The 20,411-nt window shown below is 42.4% G+C and overlaps 1 protein-coding gene across 9 annotated transcripts in view; it reads left to right on the top strand.

Moving 5' to 3' along the window:
* Window positions 1-20,381, top strand: part of LOC101464365 (solute carrier family 12 member 7) — a 43,228-nt gene extending 22,847 nt beyond the window's left edge. For 6 of the 9 annotated variants that reach the window (XM_014410975.3, XM_014410969.3, XM_014410971.3 and 3 more), the window contains 21 exons: window positions 101-213; window positions 299-403; window positions 2,657-2,844; window positions 2,947-3,111; window positions 3,242-3,340; window positions 4,296-4,353; window positions 4,464-4,638; window positions 7,774-7,892; window positions 7,971-8,069; window positions 8,143-8,262; window positions 9,047-9,151; window positions 9,573-9,741; window positions 9,984-10,179; window positions 11,013-11,182; window positions 12,480-12,611; window positions 12,724-12,831; window positions 13,126-13,227; window positions 15,401-15,570; window positions 15,803-15,817; window positions 16,131-16,264; window positions 19,323-20,381. In XM_014410975.3, the coding sequence (XP_014266461.3) occupies window positions 101-213; window positions 299-403; window positions 2,657-2,844; window positions 2,947-3,111; window positions 3,242-3,340; window positions 4,296-4,353; window positions 4,464-4,638; window positions 7,774-7,892; window positions 7,971-8,069; window positions 8,143-8,262; window positions 9,047-9,151; window positions 9,573-9,741; window positions 9,984-10,179; window positions 11,013-11,182; window positions 12,480-12,611; window positions 12,724-12,831; window positions 13,126-13,227; window positions 15,401-15,570; window positions 15,803-15,817; window positions 16,131-16,264; window positions 19,323-19,414 (2,634 nt within the window). In that variant the 3' untranslated portion in view covers window positions 19,415-20,381. The remainder of the gene's footprint in view (window positions 1-100; window positions 214-298; window positions 404-2,656; window positions 2,845-2,946; window positions 3,112-3,241; window positions 3,341-4,295; window positions 4,354-4,463; window positions 4,639-7,773; window positions 7,893-7,970; window positions 8,070-8,142; window positions 8,263-9,046; window positions 9,152-9,572; window positions 9,742-9,983; window positions 10,180-11,012; window positions 11,183-12,479; window positions 12,612-12,723; window positions 12,832-13,125; window positions 13,228-15,400; window positions 15,571-15,802; window positions 15,818-16,130; window positions 16,265-19,322) is intronic. The other 3 variants (XM_004565087.6, XM_004565088.5, XM_004565089.5) reach the window with 3 other exon arrangements.
* Window positions 20,382-20,411: the final 30 nt, after the last annotated feature.

Here is a 20,411-nt window from a genome sequence, read left to right as displayed (position 1 = left end):
TGTAAACTCTATGTCATACAAGGAGGCAGCCATGTCAGTGCCCTTCTGATTGCACATTAATCCCTCGATCGATCTGATTTTTCTCTTTGCCGTCTACCAGCTCTACATCATTCCACCTGAAAAAGTGGTCAAAGAAACAACGGCCAACGACATGCGAATCTATGGCACCTGCTGCCTGCTCCTGATGGCACTGGTTGTGTTTGTAGGGGTGAAGTAAGTTTCCATTCACCATCTGACACACACAAACAGAAGAACACACCACACAGGCTCACATTTGCCCCTCTCCTTCTGTCTGCAGGTATGTGAACAAGCTGGCTCTGGTGTTTCTGTCCTGTGTGGTTCTGTCTATCATGGCCACTTACGCAGGAGCCATCAAGACGGCCATCAAACCCTCAAACTTTAGGTGAGCGACTAATAACTGAGCAACCGCTTTTTATGAAGTGCTGGCATGTTTTCTCTGACAGTGAAAATCACGTACTGTCAGTGCTTACAGATACATTTTAAGCAGTTTATTGTACTACAGCTGATTTATCCTTTTTTTAAGATAAGGAACTGGATTAGTTTGTTTGTTAGTTTGCAACCACTGCAAAGTTTGTTTTAAGTACTTGGGTAAGTGTATACGTGAGTGTGTGAAGCTGCAAGAAACTTGAAACACCTTTTAGAGTCATTCGGTCAGATAGTCTTTTAAAATGTGTATTTTATCCTCTGATATGATTTGTCTTCATCTGGTAAATAGAAGGGAAAATATGAAAAACAGCTTCTGTCTTTCTGCACACTGTACAGTTCATATGTGGGGGGAGGGAAATGCTGCAGTGATATACAGCTTTTGAAGAGTGGAGATTCAATTCAGTACATGCTTTATATTTATTTTAATAAGGTAGAACCTGAAATCAGATGACCCCGTGAGAAAGCGTTTTGGCAATAGTGGGAAGGAAAAACTCCCTTTTAACAGGAAGAAACCTCTGGCAGAGCCAGGCTCGGGGAGGGGCGGGGCCATCTGCAATGATCAGCTGGGGGCGAGGTTAGGAAGTACAAGAGAGCCAGACTAATTAAGTGTAGAGTGGTGTATAAATACACAATGAAAGTATGAGTGTGAAAATTGGAGTGAAAACTAATAACTGGAGGATTCAGTGTCAAGTGATCCAGCCCTAACTCAAGCAGTATCAAAAAGAAACGTTTGAATCTAATCTTTACGTTAGAGATAGTGTCTGTCTCCTGAATCCAAACTGGGAACTGGTTCCACAGAAGAGGGGCCTGAAAGCTGAAGGCTCAGCGTCCCACTCTATTTTTAAATACCACATGTAAACCTGCAGTCTGAGAACAAAGTGCACTGTTGGGTTGATATGGTACTATGACGTCTTTAAGATAAGACGGTGCCTGATTATTCAAGACCTCGTAAGAGAGCAGAAGGATTTTAAATGTAATTCTAGATTTAACTGGGAGCCAATGAAAAGAAGCCAATATGGGAGAAACTGGAGACTTCAGGGAGTTTTAGGAAAACCTTAAAATAACGTCTTAGAGTAACTGTATGAGATCTGTTTAACTTGCACAAAAGTAGAATTGTAGTTTCTAGTCTCTTTCAGCTGGTTTTCTTTGCTTTTTGTTAGATACTAAATGTCTTAAATGTAAATACCAACTAAATTCTCTAATATTTAATACTTTTTTCTCTCCTTTTTATTGATGTTATTGTTATTATTATTTTATTACTATCACTGCTATTTTCTGTTGTTTTCTTCTCAATATAACTGCACTCTCTATATGCTCATGTAAAGCTGAGGAGCACGAGCCAAAGAATGTCATTATGGATAAATGTGGCTACACTGTTTATCTGTACATGACAATAAAGCTTGAAACTACTATTAAAAAAAGATCGTATGTATTAGCATGGGCATTTGAAATTTACATAAGACATCCAAGAGATTGCGACTGTAACAAAGTGTAAAGTTGGAAGGGATCTTGAATACCTTGGCACCGTTACTTCTGGTGTCCTTTACTCAGTACTGCACTGAACATCTTCAAATTCTGACACCAATATGTATCTGTAAAGCCAGCACCTGTTCCACAGATTTAGACCGTGTCCCTCGGGACGTCCTGTGGGGGGTTCTCCAGGATTATGGGGTGTTTGGCCCATTGATCCTTATACAACTGTGGCAAGAGCTTGGTCCGCGTAGCCGGCAATAAGTCGGACTTGTTCCCGGTGGGTGATGGGCTCCGCCAGGGCTGCCCTTTGTCACCGATTCTGTTCATAATTTTTATGGACAGAATTTCTAGGCACAGCCAAGTGGTGGTCTCAGAATTTCATCTCTGCTTTTCGCGGATGATGTGGTTCTGTTGGCTTCATCAGGTGATGGCCTCCAGTTTGCTTTGGAGCAGTTCGCAGCCTAGTGTGAATCAGCACCTCCAAATCTGAGATCACGGTTCTCAGCCGGTAGAGGCTGGGCGTCTCTGCTTAGGCTGCTGCCCCCGCGACCCAGCCCCGGGTAAGCGGAAGACGATGGATGGGTGGATTTTAGATTGTCGCCCTCGTCACATGCACATGGATGAATCTAATCTGACAATAAGAAATAATAAGTAGACACTCCTTTGTCGTGCGTGAGGAGGGGGGGCTGTGTCTGCAACAATTTATGAAATGCTTGATCTCATTTTTCTCCTCTAGTGTCTGTCTGTTGGGGAACCGCACTCTGAAGAATGAAATGTTTGAAAAGTGCGCAAAAACAGATGTGGAGCTCTGGAACCTTTTTTGTGACAGTCCATATCTCAACGCAACCTGTGACGAGTACTTCGCCTTAAACAACCTGACCGAGATCCAGGCCACACCGGGAGTCCTGGGGGAAGTCATCAACGGTGCGTCACCGTCAAGCAAAAATCCACTGAGAGTTCCTCCTGTCAGTCTTTTTTTTCTGCAGTAAATTCTGATCATGCAGCCTGTGCTTGTCTTTCCTTTAGACAACTTGTGGGGCAATTATGGCCCAGACAACATGGTGATAGAGAGGAAAAACCTGTCTTCTGTACCAGCCGAGGCCAACAACGACAAACTTAAGAACTACGTCTTCAACGATTGGGCCACCTACTTCACTCTGCTGGTGGGAATATACTTCCCCTCTGTCACAGGTAGATGATTTATTGTGGTCACATTATACAAAGATGAGAAATCATTTAGGATAAACGTTTCAAGGGACTTGAGCGTGAGGAATTATAGTTTTAATGCGTTTACATGAGTAAAGTTTGTGTTGCGTTTCAGGTATAATGGCTGGTTCTAACAGGTCAGGTGATCTCAGAGACGCCCAGAGATCCATCCCAATAGGAACCATACTGGCTATTCTCACCACATCCTTCATCTGTATCCTCGAGATCCTGAATGTGTCGATTGTGTCTGTGGAACTGCTGCAGGAACACCCAGAAACTCTTTCACTGCTGCTGGTTCCCCAAGGAGCAAATCCAGAAAAGGCCCTTCTGGAGTCTTGTGGTTCTTGATCCTCCCAGACCTGAAAGACCAGTGAGGGAAAGTTGGACATCAGGTGTGGCAGTGCAAGACTCTCTTGGTGTTCCTAAGGGTTAATTGCTTGTTCACACGAGTGTTCAAGTGTAAAGGCACGCTTGAGGTTTGGTTTGGGGGGACACCACTTCTTGTCTTCTTGGTCTCATTTTTAGCTGAGATTAAGAAGTCGTTTAAAGTAAATCCACTGTTTCCACTAATAATCCCTGTTGGTCAGCATTAGGGAACCTATTTATCTCGAGGTGCAGTGGAGACGGAGGTGACACTGTTACTACGTTACAAGAGCAGCTGAAGAAACTGAAACACTAGTGTCTGAGGAGAAAGGCAGAAAGCCCGGTTTCCTCAGGTGTGATGATAACTGAGATGTAATGGGTCATGCACTATGACTTATTACTTTGACTAAAAAGTTGAGAAAGGTTTGACATCCAGCGAGGATCCAAACATCTCTTACTTTCATTATTATTCATTATTTTCATATATTTACTGTTTTTTAGATTTCTTTTGTTTCCACGTTCTCTGTTTTATTCTGTAAGCACTTTTTGTTGACTTTATAATTACTTATTTGTTTCCATTAGTTGTCTTAACGGCTTACGCAATTCAGGGCGTTCTTTGTCTTCTTATTATCATTACTAATATTAAACGAATTGAGGGAAGAAAATGTTGATGATTCCCAGATTCACGCTGCTTCTAAATGAGGTGATATTTATGCACCAGCTGTGGGTGAAGAGCAGCAGATTGATATTGTCACAGGCTGTTGATGTAAATTGTCCCAGTGTTTTCATCTTAACTTCCTGGTCAGATATCTCCTTTGTGGTCTTGTTTGGAGCCTGTATTGAAGGAGTGGTCCTGAGAGACAAGTAAGAATGTTTAAATGTTTGGAAAAGCAGGTGCTTTGTTTTTTCAGAACGTCTCATAATGCATTTTTATCATTGCGATTGCTGTTTAATAAAGCGTATGTATGCTTCAGGTTTGGTTTCTCAGTAAAGACGAAACCTGTCATCAGCATTCTGGCCTGGCCATCACCGTGGGTGATTGTGATTGGCTCATTTTTTTCCTGCTGCGGGGCGGGACTGCAAAGCCTTACAGGTGCCCCCCGGCTGTTGCAGGCCATTGCTCGCGACGGCATCATTCCTTTCTTACAGGTTAGTGGAAGATCACCTCTTTTGAAAAACACCTATTCCTTTTTCATTTTTATCTTGAAAGTGCACACGCAGCTTCCTTTCGTGCTTCATTATTGTGCTTTTTTACCGTTTAAAAGCCAACGGCAGAGGTAGTCATAACTTATGAATGTGTACTGTAAAAATGTTTGGTCTACTTTCTCATTTTTAAATGATTGTTTAAAAGATTTCCTTCTTTTTCACAAAGTCTTCTGAACTGATTGTTTCATTCATAAATTGTTAAAGGACTGGTTACATTATACCCGTCGCAGCTTCCCAGAGTTTTAAGGAAGCATGTTTGGGTTGTGTATTTAATCTGTTTCATTTTATGTTTTTCTCAAAATGTTTTTTCAGTTTCTAACCTAATAAATGAGAGAAAAGCTGCAAATTCTCACACAGGAGTTAAGATAAGATAAGATAAGATAACCTTTATTAGTCCCACACGTGGGAAATTTGTTTTGTCACAGCAGGAAGTGGACAGTGCAAAAGTTATGAGGCAAAAATTAGAATACAATAAGAATAAATACAGTACACAACTGTACAGAATAGAATAAAATAAAATACTATATACAATAAGATAAAAATAGAATACAAATACAAATACTATATACAACTGAGTAAAAATACAACGATGACAGAAAGGATTATTGCACTTAGTATTATTGCATATGTATGGATGTGTGTGCTTGATCAGTTAAAGTCTTTATTATGGAGTCTGACAGCAGTGGGGAGGAAAGACCTGCGAAATCTCTCCGTCCCACACCGTGGGTGCCGCAGTCTCCCACTGAAGGAGCTGCTCAGTGCTGTCACAGTCTGCTGCATGGGGTGGGAGACGTTGTCCATCAGGGATGACAGCTTAGCCGCCGTTCTCCTGTCACTCACCACCTCCACTGGGTCCAGAGGGCATCCTAGAACAGAGCTGGCCCTTCGGATCAGCCTGTTCAGTCTCTTCCTGTCCCCAGCAGAGATGCTGCCGCCCCAGCAGACCACACCATAAAAGATAGCAGAAGCCACAACAGAGTCATAGAAGGTCTTCAGGAGTGGGCCCTCCACTCCAAACGACCTGAGTCTCCGCAGCAGGTACAGCCCTTTCCTGTAGAGGGCGTCTGAGTTATGAGTCCAGTCCAGTCTATTGTTCAGATGAACACCAAGGTACCTGTAGCTGTCCACAGCCTCAATGTCCATACCTTGGATGTTCAGTGGTTGCAGTGGAGAATGCTTGTGCCTGCGGAAGTCTACCACCAGTTCCTTGGTTTTACTGGCGTTGATCTGGAGGTAGTTCAGCTGGCACCAGTCCACAAAGTCTTGAGTCAGTCCTCTGTACTCCTTGTCGTCCCCATCAGTGATGAGGCCGACTATTGCAGAGTCATCAGAGAACTTCTGCAGGAAGCACTGGGTGGAATTGTGGGAGAAGTCTGCAGTGTAGATGGTGAAGAGGAACGGAGCCAGAACCGTTCCCTGTGGGGCCCCCGTACTGCAGACGACCCTGTCCGACACACAGCCCTGAGTCCTCACATACTGTGGTCGGTCGGTGAGGTAGTCCAGGATCCATGTAGTGAGGTGATGGTCCACTCCAGAGTTCACCAGCTTGTCCTTCAGAACCGAGGGAAGAATAGTGTTGAAGGCACTGGAGAAATCAAAGAACATGATTCTCACAGTGCTTCCAGCGGTCTCCAGGTGAGCGAGGGAACGATGTAGGAGGTGAATGACGGCATCATCCGCTCCAATGCCAGGCTGGTAGGCAAACTGAAGTGGGTCCAGTGATGAGCTTATTAGGCGCCGAAGCTGAGCCAGGACCAACCGCTCCAGGGTCTTCATCAGGTGGGATGTCAGAGCCACCGGCCTGTAGCTGTTGAGGTCCTTGGGGCGTGAAGTCTTTGGCACTGGTACAACACAGGAGGTTTTCCAGAGCTGTGGGACTCTTCCCAACCTCAGGCTCAGGTTGAAGAGGTGCTCCATCACCCCACACAGTTGGTCCGCGCAGGACCTGACGACCCTCGAGCTGATGCCATCTGGACCCGCTGCCTTCTTGCCATTAATCCTCCTCAGTTCTCTCCTAACCTGGGTGGTTGAGAGAGACAGGCTGGAGCCTTGTGTTGAGTGTGTATTGGATGCTGTTGTTGGGGGTGGGGGGGAGTGAGCAGGGTGAATAGAGGAGGTGTGAAGTGTCTGAGGTGGAACAGCAGCAGTGGGGGTGGGTGAGTCTGCAGCCGATGTTGTAGACTGTCTCATGGTTGAATCAAATCTGTTGAAGAAATGATTCAGTTCATTTGCCCACCTCACATCCCTCCCAGGCAGAGAGTTCTGCTGTTTGTGGCCCGAGATGGTTCTGAGGCCTCTCCAGACTTCACCAACGTTGTTTTGTTGAAGCTGGTTCTCCATCTTCTGCCTGTAGCTCTCCTTCCCATTCCTTATCAGTCCCCTCAGCTCTCTCTGCACCCTTTTCAACTCCTCTTTGTCTCTGGATTTGAAGGCCCTCCTCTTCTGCTTGAGGACGGTTTTAATTTCTGGGGTAATCCAAGGTTTGTTGTTGGAGAAACACCGTACAGTCCTGGTAGGTACGGTGTTATCCACACAGAAGTTTATATAGTCAGTAATGCATGTAGTAAGGCTGTCGATGTCCTCACCGTGGTCATCACAAATCACCTCCCACACAGTCGACTCAAAACAATCCTTAAGAGCCTCCTCGCTCCTCTGACCATCTCTGTACTGTGCGGGTGGCTGGTGGCTCCCTGCGCACTAAGGGCTCATACACAGGGACAAGGTGCACCAGGTTGTGATCAGATCTGCCCAGGGGAGGGAGAGGTGATGAACTGTATGCCTCTTCTGCATTGGCATACAGTAAGTCCAGTGTTTTATTGACTCTGGTTGGGCAGGTCACATACTGGGTGAAGGTGGGCAGTGTGGAGTCCAGTGAGGCATGATTGAAGTCCCCTGATATTATGAGAAGGGCTCTCGGAGATTGTGTTTGCAGTCTGCTGACCACAGAGTGGAGAGAGTCACAGGCTGCATCCGCGTTGGCCGAGGGGGGGACATACGCGTTAGAAAGGCGTGCCGTTTTGACCTTGATAAAAATAAGTACTACATCAAACCTCTGTCCTTTGGATCTCTCTTTCTCAGGTCTTTGGTCATGGGAAGGCTAACGGTGAGCCCACCTGGGCTCTGCTGCTGACTGTCGGGATCTGCGAGATAGGAATCCTTATTGCCTCTCTGGATCATGTAGCCCCCATCCTCTCCATGTATGTGCTTTTTTCCCTCTTTTTGTCACTGAATTTGTTAATGTCTTTACATTTCATACTAATCACTGGTCTTCTCAGGTTTTTCCTCATGTGCTATCTGTTTGTCAACCTGGCCTGTGCTGTCCAGACTTTGCTCTGCACCCCCAATTGGAGACCTCGCTTTAAGTTCTATCACTGGTAAGAGCATGTCCTAGAAAACTCTCTTATCTCTGAGTGTAACAGTAATGATGACACTGCTTGTTTCCTGTAGGACTCTGTCCTTCTTAGGGATGAGTCTTTGTCTCTCCCTCATGTTCATCTCCTCCTGGATCTACGCTCTGGTCGTCATAGTGATAGCCGGCTGTATCTACAAATACATTGAATACAAAGGGTAAGTTTCAGGTGATGAGATCAATTCAGCGTTTAAACCAGGTGCAGGCAAGAAGGTATGGTCAGAAACAAACTGATACACAACAATCGTTTTAGGGCGGCTGAGCTTTTCAAAAGTAAAGAGAGGCTAAGGTTTGCCAGTCTTCAAAGAACTGTGACAAATTGACAAAATGTGGAACAATTTCAGAAATGCAAACTATCTTATCATACACAGTACATGATATCATTAAAAGATTCAGAGAATCTGGATATCTGTGTGCACAAGACAAGGCCAAAAAGGGTCTGAGTTGGCACTGCATGAAAAACAGACAATATTATGTCACTGAAAAGCAGCGCATGGGCTCAGGAACCGTTCCAGAAAACATTTCTGTCAACACAGTTTGCTGTGCCATCCACAAATGCAGGTTAAAGCTCTTTCTTGCAAAGAATATGACCGATAACCGCCATGTTCACTGGGCCAAATATAAAATCTTCTGTGGCCAGATGAATAAAAATATTAAAATTGAAAAACACGGGCACTGTACTCGCCGATTTAAAGAGGAGAGGAATGAGCTGGCCTGTTATCAGCACTCTTTTCAAAAGCCTGCATCTCTAATGTTATGCAGATGCATTAGTGTGCAAGGAATTGGCAGCTTACACAACTGGAAGGATGCCATCAGGTGGTGAAAAGGTTTCTACAAGTTTTAGAGCCACATACGCTCCCATCCCAACAACACCTTTTTCTGAAAATCAAAATGAGTTCTTGTTTGTTGAGATGTAGTAAAACAGTTTTAATGGTGGTGCAGGGCAGTGAAGGAGTGGGGAGATGGAATCAGAGGTCTGTCCTTAAATGCAGCACGCTACGCTCTCATCCGGCTAGAGGAGGCACCGCTACACACCAAAAACTGGAGGCGAGTGCAAAAACACTTCTCTCACAATAGAGTATTTTAATTAGAGGCAACAAATAATGATTGGTCTATATTTAATCACTTAGAAATCACAAACACGTTCTTCTTAAACTCAGAGATTGGCAGAGAAATCTGCTGCTCTACATTTAATCTACTGAATATTCAGATTTGGGCTGTTGAACAAATGTTGAACAATATGACATCACCTTTACCTCGGCACAGTTATTTTTCTGAATCTGATTTCAAATCTTGAACAGTTAAGCTGCAGCCTCATTGTCACTGACAGTCATTACATTTTTTATCATCTTGTCCTCTAAAGAACTACAGTTGTCTGCAGACAGACTGTCATTCATTCAGAAAAATTACTTTGATTGTTTTTCGGTTGTTTGCTGCTAGACGTTTGTATTTTTGGCTCTGTCTTCAGGCCTCAGCTGCTGGTGTTGTGTAAACTGAACTCAGACCTGGAGGTGACACACCCTCGTCTCCTGTCCTTCGCCACGCAGCTCAAAGCGGGGAAGGGGCTGACCATCGTCTGCTCCGTCCTGGAGGGGACATACATGACCCGAGGGGACGAGGCCAAGAAAGGAGAGCAGGTTTCTCAGTTTGTTCAATCGTTCGCTCTCATCGGCTAGCCATGACTTCACTGTACATGCTAATGTTTGCGTTTAACCTTCTTCCATGTGTCTCTTACTTTTGTAATTACGTTTGTTTTCCTGCTCTATATGTTCGCTCGAATATGAACCAACATGTTGCCGAAGCTGTGAATGAATCAAAATATTGCACACCACTCAGCACCTAAAACTCTTCCTTTCTTTTCCTTGCTTGCTTCCGGCAGAACTTGAAAGCAGCCATGGCTGCGGAGAAGACAAAGGGTTTCTCTCACGTCGTGGTGTCGTCCAGCCTGCGAGATGGTTTCTCCATACTCATTCAGTCAGCTGGACTGGGGGGAATGAAGCACAATGCCGTGCTGATGGCCTGGCCAACAGGCTGGAAACAGGACCGGGACTCCTCCGTAAGGAGAAACTTTATAGGTAAACTCAACAGAAGGGTTTTGTGTGACAACACTGCAATACTGAGAAAATTACAAAAGGCTTTCTGATGAGGCAACATGTCAAAAGGCTTCAAAAGCTGTAATAACTGAGATCAATCATTTGCTAATCCATAACTACTTAAATACTGTGGACAACAATTTACAGAACTGCATTTCTTTTAATGAGCCCTTCACTTCACTAAGAGGACAAAACCCGTCCTTAATGGCGTGCTAACGTTATAGCAACATTCTTATTGTAAAGAAATAGAAAAGATGTCATTACAAAAATATTAATGCCAAAAATATCAGCATTTGACATTTACTGTATTGTTTTTTACATTTCTTCTATTATGACCACACAGACATGTAATCACATATTACCGAGTAGATTACAGATGTTTTTAGTCCAGATGTCCTGCAGATGCAGATGACAAATTAAGCGATAGTCACAAGTATTGTTGCGCGCCAGGATTTTACGGTTTTACAGATTTACGGTGGCCCTGAGAGTTCAAATGGACTGCAGTTTAAGAAAAACCCCAACAAATAGAAAAATGCTGCAAAAGTACTTCACATGTTTGGGTGTGTGTCACTTCCACAGCTGCTTCGTCACAGTAACGTGTTCCCAAAAACACTTCTGTGTGTTGTGAGATTTTGGTTTTTCTACTTCCTTTGTGTTTTATTTCTCTTCTTTTTCTTCCAGGTTTTATGTGCCTTTGCTGCATTTTTCTGTTTGCTGGTGTTTTCATAATTTCCGGTGTTTAGGGCCGCCATATTTACGCACAAGGTTAGAGATTTTGGACGGGGCTCAGGAACATCTTTTTTCTCTCCCTGCAGAAACCGTTAGAGAGACGACTTCGGCACATCAGGCTCTGCTCGTAGCCAAGAACATCGACCATTTCCCTGCTAACCAGGAGCGTCTGAAGGAGGGCACCGTTGATGTGTGGTGGATCGTACATGATGGTGGACTGCTCATGCTTCTGCCTTTCTTACTTAGTCAGCACAAGGTGTGTCTTTGTTTGTGTTGCCTAAATTATCTTTTTACTTTAAGATTCTTTAGTTGAATTTAAATATGAACCGTTCAAGAAAAAACAAGGACTCCAAAGTAAGATAAAAATCAATAATTATATAAATTGCCACAGTAAGCAGGATGAATAGAGTGCATTTATATACACCGTTAAAATTTGTCTCAATGTTCTCACCGTTAGCATTGTGGCTGCTGTCTTCCAGCCAGAAGTTTCCTTTTGAAATGAGTGTATGCTAACTTACTGGCTAATACTAGCAAGCTTCGTTATCAAGCTGCTTCCATATCTGCTAATTAATGCTAAGCAACATACAAATGCAAAAAGTGCCCTCACTAGACTTTTGTACATCCTTCATCACACAGCAGCGATACCAAGTGTTCTGAACATCACAAATAAAGTCTTGAGTTCAGTTCTTGAGGAAGCTGAACCTGTCAATCAAAACGGCCACACCCCTGACTTTAAGCCATAGGAATGCCCAAAAGGGGGAAATCTTACAAACACATCACCACATGCATGTTGTTGTGAATGTGTTTTGTTATTCATGGAGACCAAAACCATGTTGGTACCAGGCTGTAAACATGTAAGTTACAAGGCTAAAGTTTGCACTTTAACATGAGAGTTAAAAAGATCATGATCAAGTCGCTTTTGGAATCAGCCTCAAGTGGTCATGTGGGGAACTGCGCCTCGAAGGTGGCTGCATTTCTCAGTCCCGTAGGTTCTGACTTGACAATTACCATATGGGACTACATTTAATCAACTTCAACCAAAATTAAAATTACTCTTCTTTTAACCTTTAAACATTTTCCCCAAAGATTTGTAGTAAATAGCCGTTGACCTGTTTGCAAATCAAGATCTTTTGCTAACAGCTTCTAATGCGGGGGGTGGGCAATCCCAGGCCTCGAGGGCCGGTGTCCTGAAGGTTTTAGATCTCACCTTGGGTCAACACACCTGAATCACATGATTAGTTCGTTACCAGGCCTCTGGAGAACTTCAGAACATGTTGAGGAGCTAATTTATCCATTTAAATCAGCTGTGTTGGTTCAAGGACACATCTAAAACCTGCAGGGACACCGGCCCTCGGGGCCTGGAGTTGCCCACCCCTGTTCTAATGTCACACAGTTTAATATTGATGCAGAGCCTGCCGGCCTTCAGTCATAATAAAATAATAAAAGCAGGTCTTTAATCTTTCGTGCTGCACTCAGGTGGCCTATTAATTGAGCTGGATAAAAGATGGGCGTGTTGCTCTGGGTGGTTGGTTATAATAACTTTTTCTGTTTAGGTATGGAGGAAGTGCAAAATGCGAATCTTCACTGTGGCACAGATGGATGACAACTCCATTCAGATGAAGAAAGATCTCCAGATGTTTCTCTACCAACTGCGTCTAAATGCAGTGGTGGAGGTAGTGGAGATGGTGAGACTGTCTACACTTTTAATTCACTTTTAAATCTGCATTAGATTACTTAATATGATAATAGTTCCATACCTACTCATACTGAATTTGCAGATGCTCTCTCTCCCTGTAGCATGACAGTGATATCTCAGCTTTCACCTATGAGAAGACGCTGGTGATGGAGCAGAGATCTCAAATGCTCAAACAGATGCAGCTGTCCCGCACAGAGAGGGAGAGAGAGGTAAAGGGACACATACTGGACATCCTTAACGTTTTTCAAATGATTGTAAAGCGATGTATAAGCTGGTTATTTTGGCATATTTTAATGTTTTCCTGCAAGACTTTTATGATGGTCATATGATGGATTTGTTAAAACAAACATATCAACAATAATTAATATTTTTATAATGACAGGATTTAGGAAAAACTGCTTAAATATTAAGGTGTTGCAAAAGTCTTCACGGTCTGTTCTGCTGTTCTTGACCTTTGACCTTTTCCCCCTAATCACTGCGTTGTGAATGGACAATGGGCTCAGATTCAGAGCATCACGGATGTATCGCGTGCCTCCATAAAGAGGAAGAAGTGTTCGAGTGCCGACGCCCCGCCCCTCTACTCTCAGTGCATTCCAGAGGATGAGGTAGCCATGGCAACTAGACCAAACAAACAACCCTGGAGCCGTCGCTCTATCCCATTCATCATCTTTACCATCCTAATCTATTCATAACCGCCGGAATGCTTTAGACAGTGCTCTGAATTAACTCATTTGTTAAGTGTATGCATGAGCTTGTTTCGGCTGTTCACCCTCCAGGATGTTGCTAACAGAGTGTCAGAAACCAAAAACAGCCGCTAGGGGGACACAAAGTCCTCCCTGAGCGGCAGGCACCAAAATATCAGTCATGACTATTTCCTCCCAAATCTTCATCTTTTGATTTGTGCCCATCTTCAGATTTTAAGATGTGGAACTCTCAATGAGCGGTCAGTTGCCTTATACATGTGCAGGTCTGACACAAAGAATAATGTCACTAGTTTTGCATCATGCACCATCATTTTTTCCCCCTATCATGCATGCATTTTTGCACTGGAGAGCTGGAACGACACATTTTACCTATAGGTAAGAGAGCATGTCCAGGGTTCTGCATGAAGCTTATTTGTTTTAACATCGGTCCTGTTTCTTGTCTCTTGCCAAGCGCTTGTACATAGGAGCAGTGATTGTTGAGGTTTTCTCTTTTTCTCTCTTATTGTAATTTTACCGTACAATATAAAGCACCTCGGGCCAGCTATTTTTGTAATTTAGTGCTTTATAGATACAATTTACTACTACAATATATAGATTTGTTCAGCACCTTTCAAGAAACTCAACGACACTTTATTAAAACAATAATAAAAAATCTAGAAATTAAAGAAGAGGTGAGTTTTGAAGAACGGATGGGAGTTTTAAAGAAGATATGGAGGTTGGTGCGAGGGACAGAAAAGAGCCCCATGGCTGAGGATCACATCATCCAAGGCTGCATGTATGGGTGGCCAGACAGGTACTGAGGGCCCAGGTCATTAACAGGATTTATAAATGAGCAGAAGCAACTTGTAAATGATGCGTGACGTGACCAGGAGCCAGTTGAGCTTTATGTGGAGTGATATGTTGGGGATCCCAAATGGGACTCCATTGCAGCCAGATAGCGCCAAAGAGTCAGTGAGCGATGACCAAAGTCAAGAGATGTTCATTAGACGAAGAAAAGCTGCTTTGGTGACAGATTTATAATAACCCTGGAATAAAAGTGTAGAACATTATAACATTATAAAGTGCCACAACTGTTGTTGTGATTACGTGCTATATAAATTAAATTGAAATTAAATTGAGTCCAGGGGTTGCTGAGATGGGCGGGATCACCCATGTCGATGAAGAGCTCCATTCTTCTGGAGCAGGGTCTTGATGGCCACAAGCAAAAGCACAGTGCTATTGCTTTTGAGCTAGGTAGTTAAAATCCATGTTGTAATTTCATGCAGACGTTTGGTCAAGGAGCTTTGATTGTGGAGAGTTTAGCACTGACAGCTGTGTGTTGTCAGCATAAGAATGGAAACAGAAACCATGGCACCACTGCCCATGAGGGAGCATGTAGATGGTGAAGAGAAGGGGTCCAAGCACAGAGCCTTGAGGCACCCCATGGTTAACTGGAATAGAGGTGGAGCAAGAGTCTCCTAAGGTGACAAGCTGTGTTCATTTGGAAAAGTAGGACTGAAACTGTGAGAGTTCAGTACCAGTGAGGCCAAGAAAGCCAGCCAGAGGTGAGAGAGAAGAATGGTGTGAGAATCAGTGCCAAAGGCTGCAGAAAGGTCCACAGGGTCAGAGTCTGCCCTGTTGGTGATGGGAATCATTGAGGCAGTTTGGAAGCGCGTGCCTAGTCCAAAGGTGTCTGCATGGGGTCCCAGATGCAGGTGGAGACTTGAGTCAAAGAGAACCACTTTTAAAAATGTAAAAACAAGTCCTGCAAAAGAATATGCAGAAGGTTTTGCACATATGAATTTGCAGGTTTTTAATAATTTAGTCATATATAGAAGTGTTACCATCACATGAGGGAAGCTGAGGCTTTTCTTCATTCATGTGATTCTTTGAGTCTGCATGTACTTTATGCTCTTAAACATATCGCTTGACTGCTATCATGTCAGACATTTCTTCTCATCATTTTTTCTTTCCATATTAGAATGTCTCCATTTCCTGAAAAGCTGTGGTATTCAGTATCAGCTCTCCTAATGAAAGATTAGGGGTGAAGATCACGGAACTAATAAGACTTTATATCATGTCACCGTCTGTTCAGGCTCAGCTGATTCACGACCGGAACACAGCATCTCATTCTGCAGCGAATGACAAGGCTGCTGGCGCCACTTCTGATCGTGTCCACATGACCTGGACCAAAGACAAACTGCAGAATGAGAGGAACAAACACAAAGAAAACATGGCAGTGAAAGACATGTTCAACATGAAACCGTAAGTAGAGCTAAGTATGCTGCCTCACACTTTTGACACATACATAAACAGAATTTAGAATATATATTGCAAGAAAGTGGCATTGCAAATTTACTCAAAATGTTGCAGGAGGGATTCCTGGAGTGACAGCGTGATGATTTAAATACAATCTCTGAATATTTAGAGGCTATATTTTGCTATTAATGTTGGATGTGTGTCCTCTATCCTCTATCCCCCATCCTCTATCCTCTAGTGAGTGGGAGAATCTGTAAGTAACTTTCACTTCTTGGCTGCATGTGCTTGAACTTTTTCACGTGTGAAATAATCTCTGTTGGCATGCTGGTAGAAAAGCGATTAACTAGTTCATGCATGCATACGTGATGAGACAAAAAGCTCGTGCTTTTATCACAAGGAAACTGCATCCATCTGCATTTGCATCCTTCATTGTCATCCCCAATCTTTTATACTGCACTTGAGTGGACAGATGAATGATAGTATAGCATACTTTAGAAGATGATTGACTGTGTTGCATGATTTTTTGTTAAATTAAAGACCTTGTTAATGTCTCTGGTTAAACATAGCAACCACTCTAATGTGCGGAGGATGCACACAGCGGTGAAACTGAACGAGGTGGTGGTGAAGAAATCCTGTAACTCGGAGCTCGTCTTGCTGAACATGCCGGGCCCACCAAAGAACAAGAAAGGGGATGACAACTGTATCCTTTTTCAAAGTACCAGCAGTATTAAGCCCTTAACTGGATTTTTCTTTCAGTCTGTGAGTTGTTCAGTCATTTAGTCAACCACAGTAGATAAACTGTTTGATATTTAGACACCCACTTTCTTGCTATTAATATGAGATTAGTCATAGCACTTAGAGCAGAGCGATATGACCAAAAATATTTATCAAGCTATACATTTGAAAATTTGCGATAATGATATAACTGACGATATAATTGACACTAGACAAAATACTTTACAACTCCACAACTTTATTAGTGCAAAAATAAGCAGCTGTTTTTTATGTGCATTAAAGTTATATAAAAACGTAACAGTGCAAATTCCTTGCTGATAGTTTAACCAAAAGGCATTTCCAGTGGAAACTGGCCAACATATCCTCAGCATAACCATGTGTAATATCCACAAAACTTAAAAAGAGGTTATCCGGTTGTTAAGTCTGACGTCACTAGCCGTGTCTGGACCTAAACTCCGCTGCAGGTCCATATATCAAACGATCACTATGGCATTACTGAGAGTTGAAAAACTGTCTAAAGTCTTTCATCTTTAATAAAATGATCAGCGTTCTGCTCTACCAGGTGTAACAATTGAGTTTAACATCCAGGCATCCATGAAAACGGAATTTATGACATTTAACGGAGTTAGAAGTTAGCAGGAAGTTAGCTCGCTAGCTTATATCTAAATACAATATAGCATGTCCTGACTGCGGGGTTTTGGAAACAAATTCAAACGTACAGCTCTGCTATCACTTCCAGCATAAATGAAGACAGAAAACTAAACAGCAGTGACGTTTGTAGGGTTACTGAAGTTGGGCTAGCTGGTATATAATGATGTGCTACGTGACCGCTAGCGACACAGCTATGTTAGCGTAATATAAACAAGCTAACCTTTTTCCACTCGATAAAAGTTACTGTGAGTGTTCTCGATCAGGAACAAATGTAATCGCATGGCAGGATGCTGTAAAAGGACCAAACTTCAGCCAGGAGAACAACTGAGATAATCCATCCACAATACGAGGTTAGTCATTCATATACTGCTGCATGGGCTGGGCTGTAGTTACATCCTAAGGTTTTAAAGACTGAGCTTAAATAAATGATTAGCGGTAATAAAAGCCGAGGGAGGTCAACAGGGATCACTGACTGTTTTAGGAGCTTTTTGAGATCAAATAGAAGAAAATACAAAACATTAAACATGTTAACAACACAAAAGCCATATTAAACGCAGACTACTTTAGACCCGGAAGTAGGATTCGTCACGTCATCACTGAACAACCAGACACACACACACAATACGGTAATATTATGTTGAAGCACAGTACGTATCACTCCGCGAGACTCCTGCCTGCAAAAGCGGTAATGCTCCGACAATCCATCAAGCGGTGCGGGTTCGTAGCTTAGCAAAATCGTCCTAAAACATTTGACAGATTTTCGAGCGCCACATAAAATCGTTTCGAGGTCAGTAAACACAACCAGAGTTCATACATAAGGCACATGGGATTATAAGGTGCTCTGTCGATTTTCAGAAAAATCAAAGGATTGATTTTAAGTGTGCCGTATTTTCCAAAAAACACGGTAGTAACGATGACCCGCTAGCATGCGCTACCAAAAATGCGCTACCAAAAATAGTGCTTTGTTGTGTATCTGACGGTCGAAAGCTAAACCAGTTCCACACCACTGAAGCTGCAGCATTTTTACCAACCACTTCTGGTTCATCCGCTTCATTCAACGATCCGCTTTCGCCCTCCTCATTCTCCGTCGCCGCCGGCATGCTTTTTCCGCCATATGCGTATGAAAACATAGGCACACGCGTTTTACCCAAATTCTATCGCGATATTTCAATTTCTTGTCGTTGCCCAACATTATACCGGTATTACCGTGAACGGTATGATATGGCCCAGCCCTAATAGCACTGTCATGTTTGTATGCTAGAGTCAGCTAGCTTAACTAAGCATGGATAGATAGTCAACAATCGTGTCTTCTTCCAAAGGTTAAAAAAATCCTCCTAGAAGCATTTTAAAGCATATTGACTCAGTTAATGTCATTAATTAAACCACACTAAAACTGAACATAAAAACTAAGATGCTGTTGTGAAAACGTTTTAATAGGACTCTAAGCAGTCTTATAAAAAACAAAGTAAATCCTTAATGTTTCCATATCTTCGTAACTCCAGGTTGAATTTTGGGTTATTTTTTACATTTTGGACCAATGTTAATTCTTTGCCCCAGTTCTAAGCTAAGTTAAGCTAAGCTATCCAACTATAACAGCAGTTCTATCCAGTCTTTAAGTGACGACGTATGAACCCGGCTTCCGGGTCCAGACTACTTTGCGTTTATTAAGGCTGTTGTGTTTTTAACATGTTTTAATGCTTTGTATCTTGTTTTATTTAATCTGAACAAGCCCCTAAAAGAAATGCAATTGCATTTGTGGAGCATTCATGTTAATTTTTGTTAAGTGGAAAAACATTACCGTTCATCCTCCAGCTTCACTGTGATAATGTGTTTAGATTATGCTAATGTAGCACATTATAAAACAGCTAGCCCAACTTCAGTAACCCTACAAACATTACTGCTGTTTAGTTTTTCTGTCTTCATTTATGTTGGAAGTGACAGCAGAGCTGTACGTTTAATTTTTTCAGAAATCTCTCATTCAGAACATGCTATATCATGTTTGGGTGGAAACTAGCGAGCTAACTTCCTGCTAACTTCTAACTCCATTAAATTTAATAAATTCTGTTTTCATGGATGCCTGGATGTTAAAATTAATTACTACACCTGGTAAAGCAGCAACGCTGATCATTTTATTAAAGATGAAAGAATTTAGACAGTTTTTAGCTCTCAGTGATGCTGCACTGTTCGTTTGACTTTGGGACCTGAAGTGGAGTTTGGACCTGGAAACTGCTAATGACATCAGACCTAAAAACCCGATACTTAGAATAAAGATATTGAAGTGGCATTTACTGATTCATCCTGGTAAGAAAATAATAAAGCATATTGAGTCTAATAGTAGTGCATAACCCCCTTAACCAGAATGTGTGTCTCAGATATGGAGTTCTTGGAAGTTTTAATGGAAGGTCTAGACCGTGTACTGTTGGTTCGGGGAGGAGGTCGGGAGGTCATTACTATCTACTCCTAGCGCAAAGAGGTTCCTATTTTTTTGGACGTGTACTTTAAACGAACCATGTTTGGACACAAAGGCTTTAAGGTGGGACAGTGACAACAGACTTTGTTTTTTAAGAAGTCCAGTATTTCCAACCTCCTTAGATTACAATAACCTGGATGACTGATGAAGAGAAGAGTGCCACATTTGGACAACAAGGGACTCTGCATACAGCACAGCCTCAGCTTAGTGCAGAGTCTGGAAGTGAAGAGGATTGACTACAGACAGACCACTAGGGGCTCCACCACTCCAACTCCTCCAGATGAAAAAACATGAACTGCAGCTTGTTTTTGTTGCCTTTAGTGCAATCGTTGGTTTCACTGAGACATGCAGATATAGTGGAAACTGTCCTTTTACAGAGTACCCTAAAGATCACAGCAATGACTTTTATAGGAATACTTTTGCGTTTGGCAATAACATTCAATGATATTTCCTTTGTGATCTTTATTATTTATTTCCGTGCCAGTTGTGACACTTCATTGTAACAAATGTTTTACTTTGGGATGATTAAATGAGTTGAACATGTTTTTTAGCCAATATTGTGAAAGAATATCAAATGTGGAATAATGTGTTGATGACCATGAACAAACGTATGCTGCTCGTAACACACTAGGCCATTACTGTTTTTGTTGCCACAGATGGGAATGTGCCAAGCATAATGAAGATGTAATAGAGTGAAAATGATACAGATGATTTGCTGGTTTCAACGTTTCAGGACATTTTAATTATTGATGAGTTTGACTGAGTTTTTGTATGTTGTCATAATGTTAGTCTGTGAGCTCTTTCCTTAGACGCCACTACAGCTAGTGGCAAAGGATGCAATATGGAGTCTCTATAGTAGTGTTGTTGTTGTTGTTGTTTTCATCATAGGTTAGTACTGATTCATCTCTTTTTAGGATGTTATTTAGCAAAAAACAAATATAACTTAAAGTCTGTATAATAATGAAGTTGTCATGTCTGATTATTTATGGCA

This window comes from Maylandia zebra, linkage group LG18, assembly GCF_041146795.1.
Source record: "Maylandia zebra isolate NMK-2024a linkage group LG18, Mzebra_GT3a, whole genome shotgun sequence".
Classification (NCBI taxonomy): Eukaryota; Metazoa; Chordata; class Actinopteri; order Cichliformes; family Cichlidae; genus Maylandia; species Maylandia zebra.
Note: the sequence above shows the minus strand (reverse complement) of the source record. Positions and strands in the feature narration are given on the sequence as shown.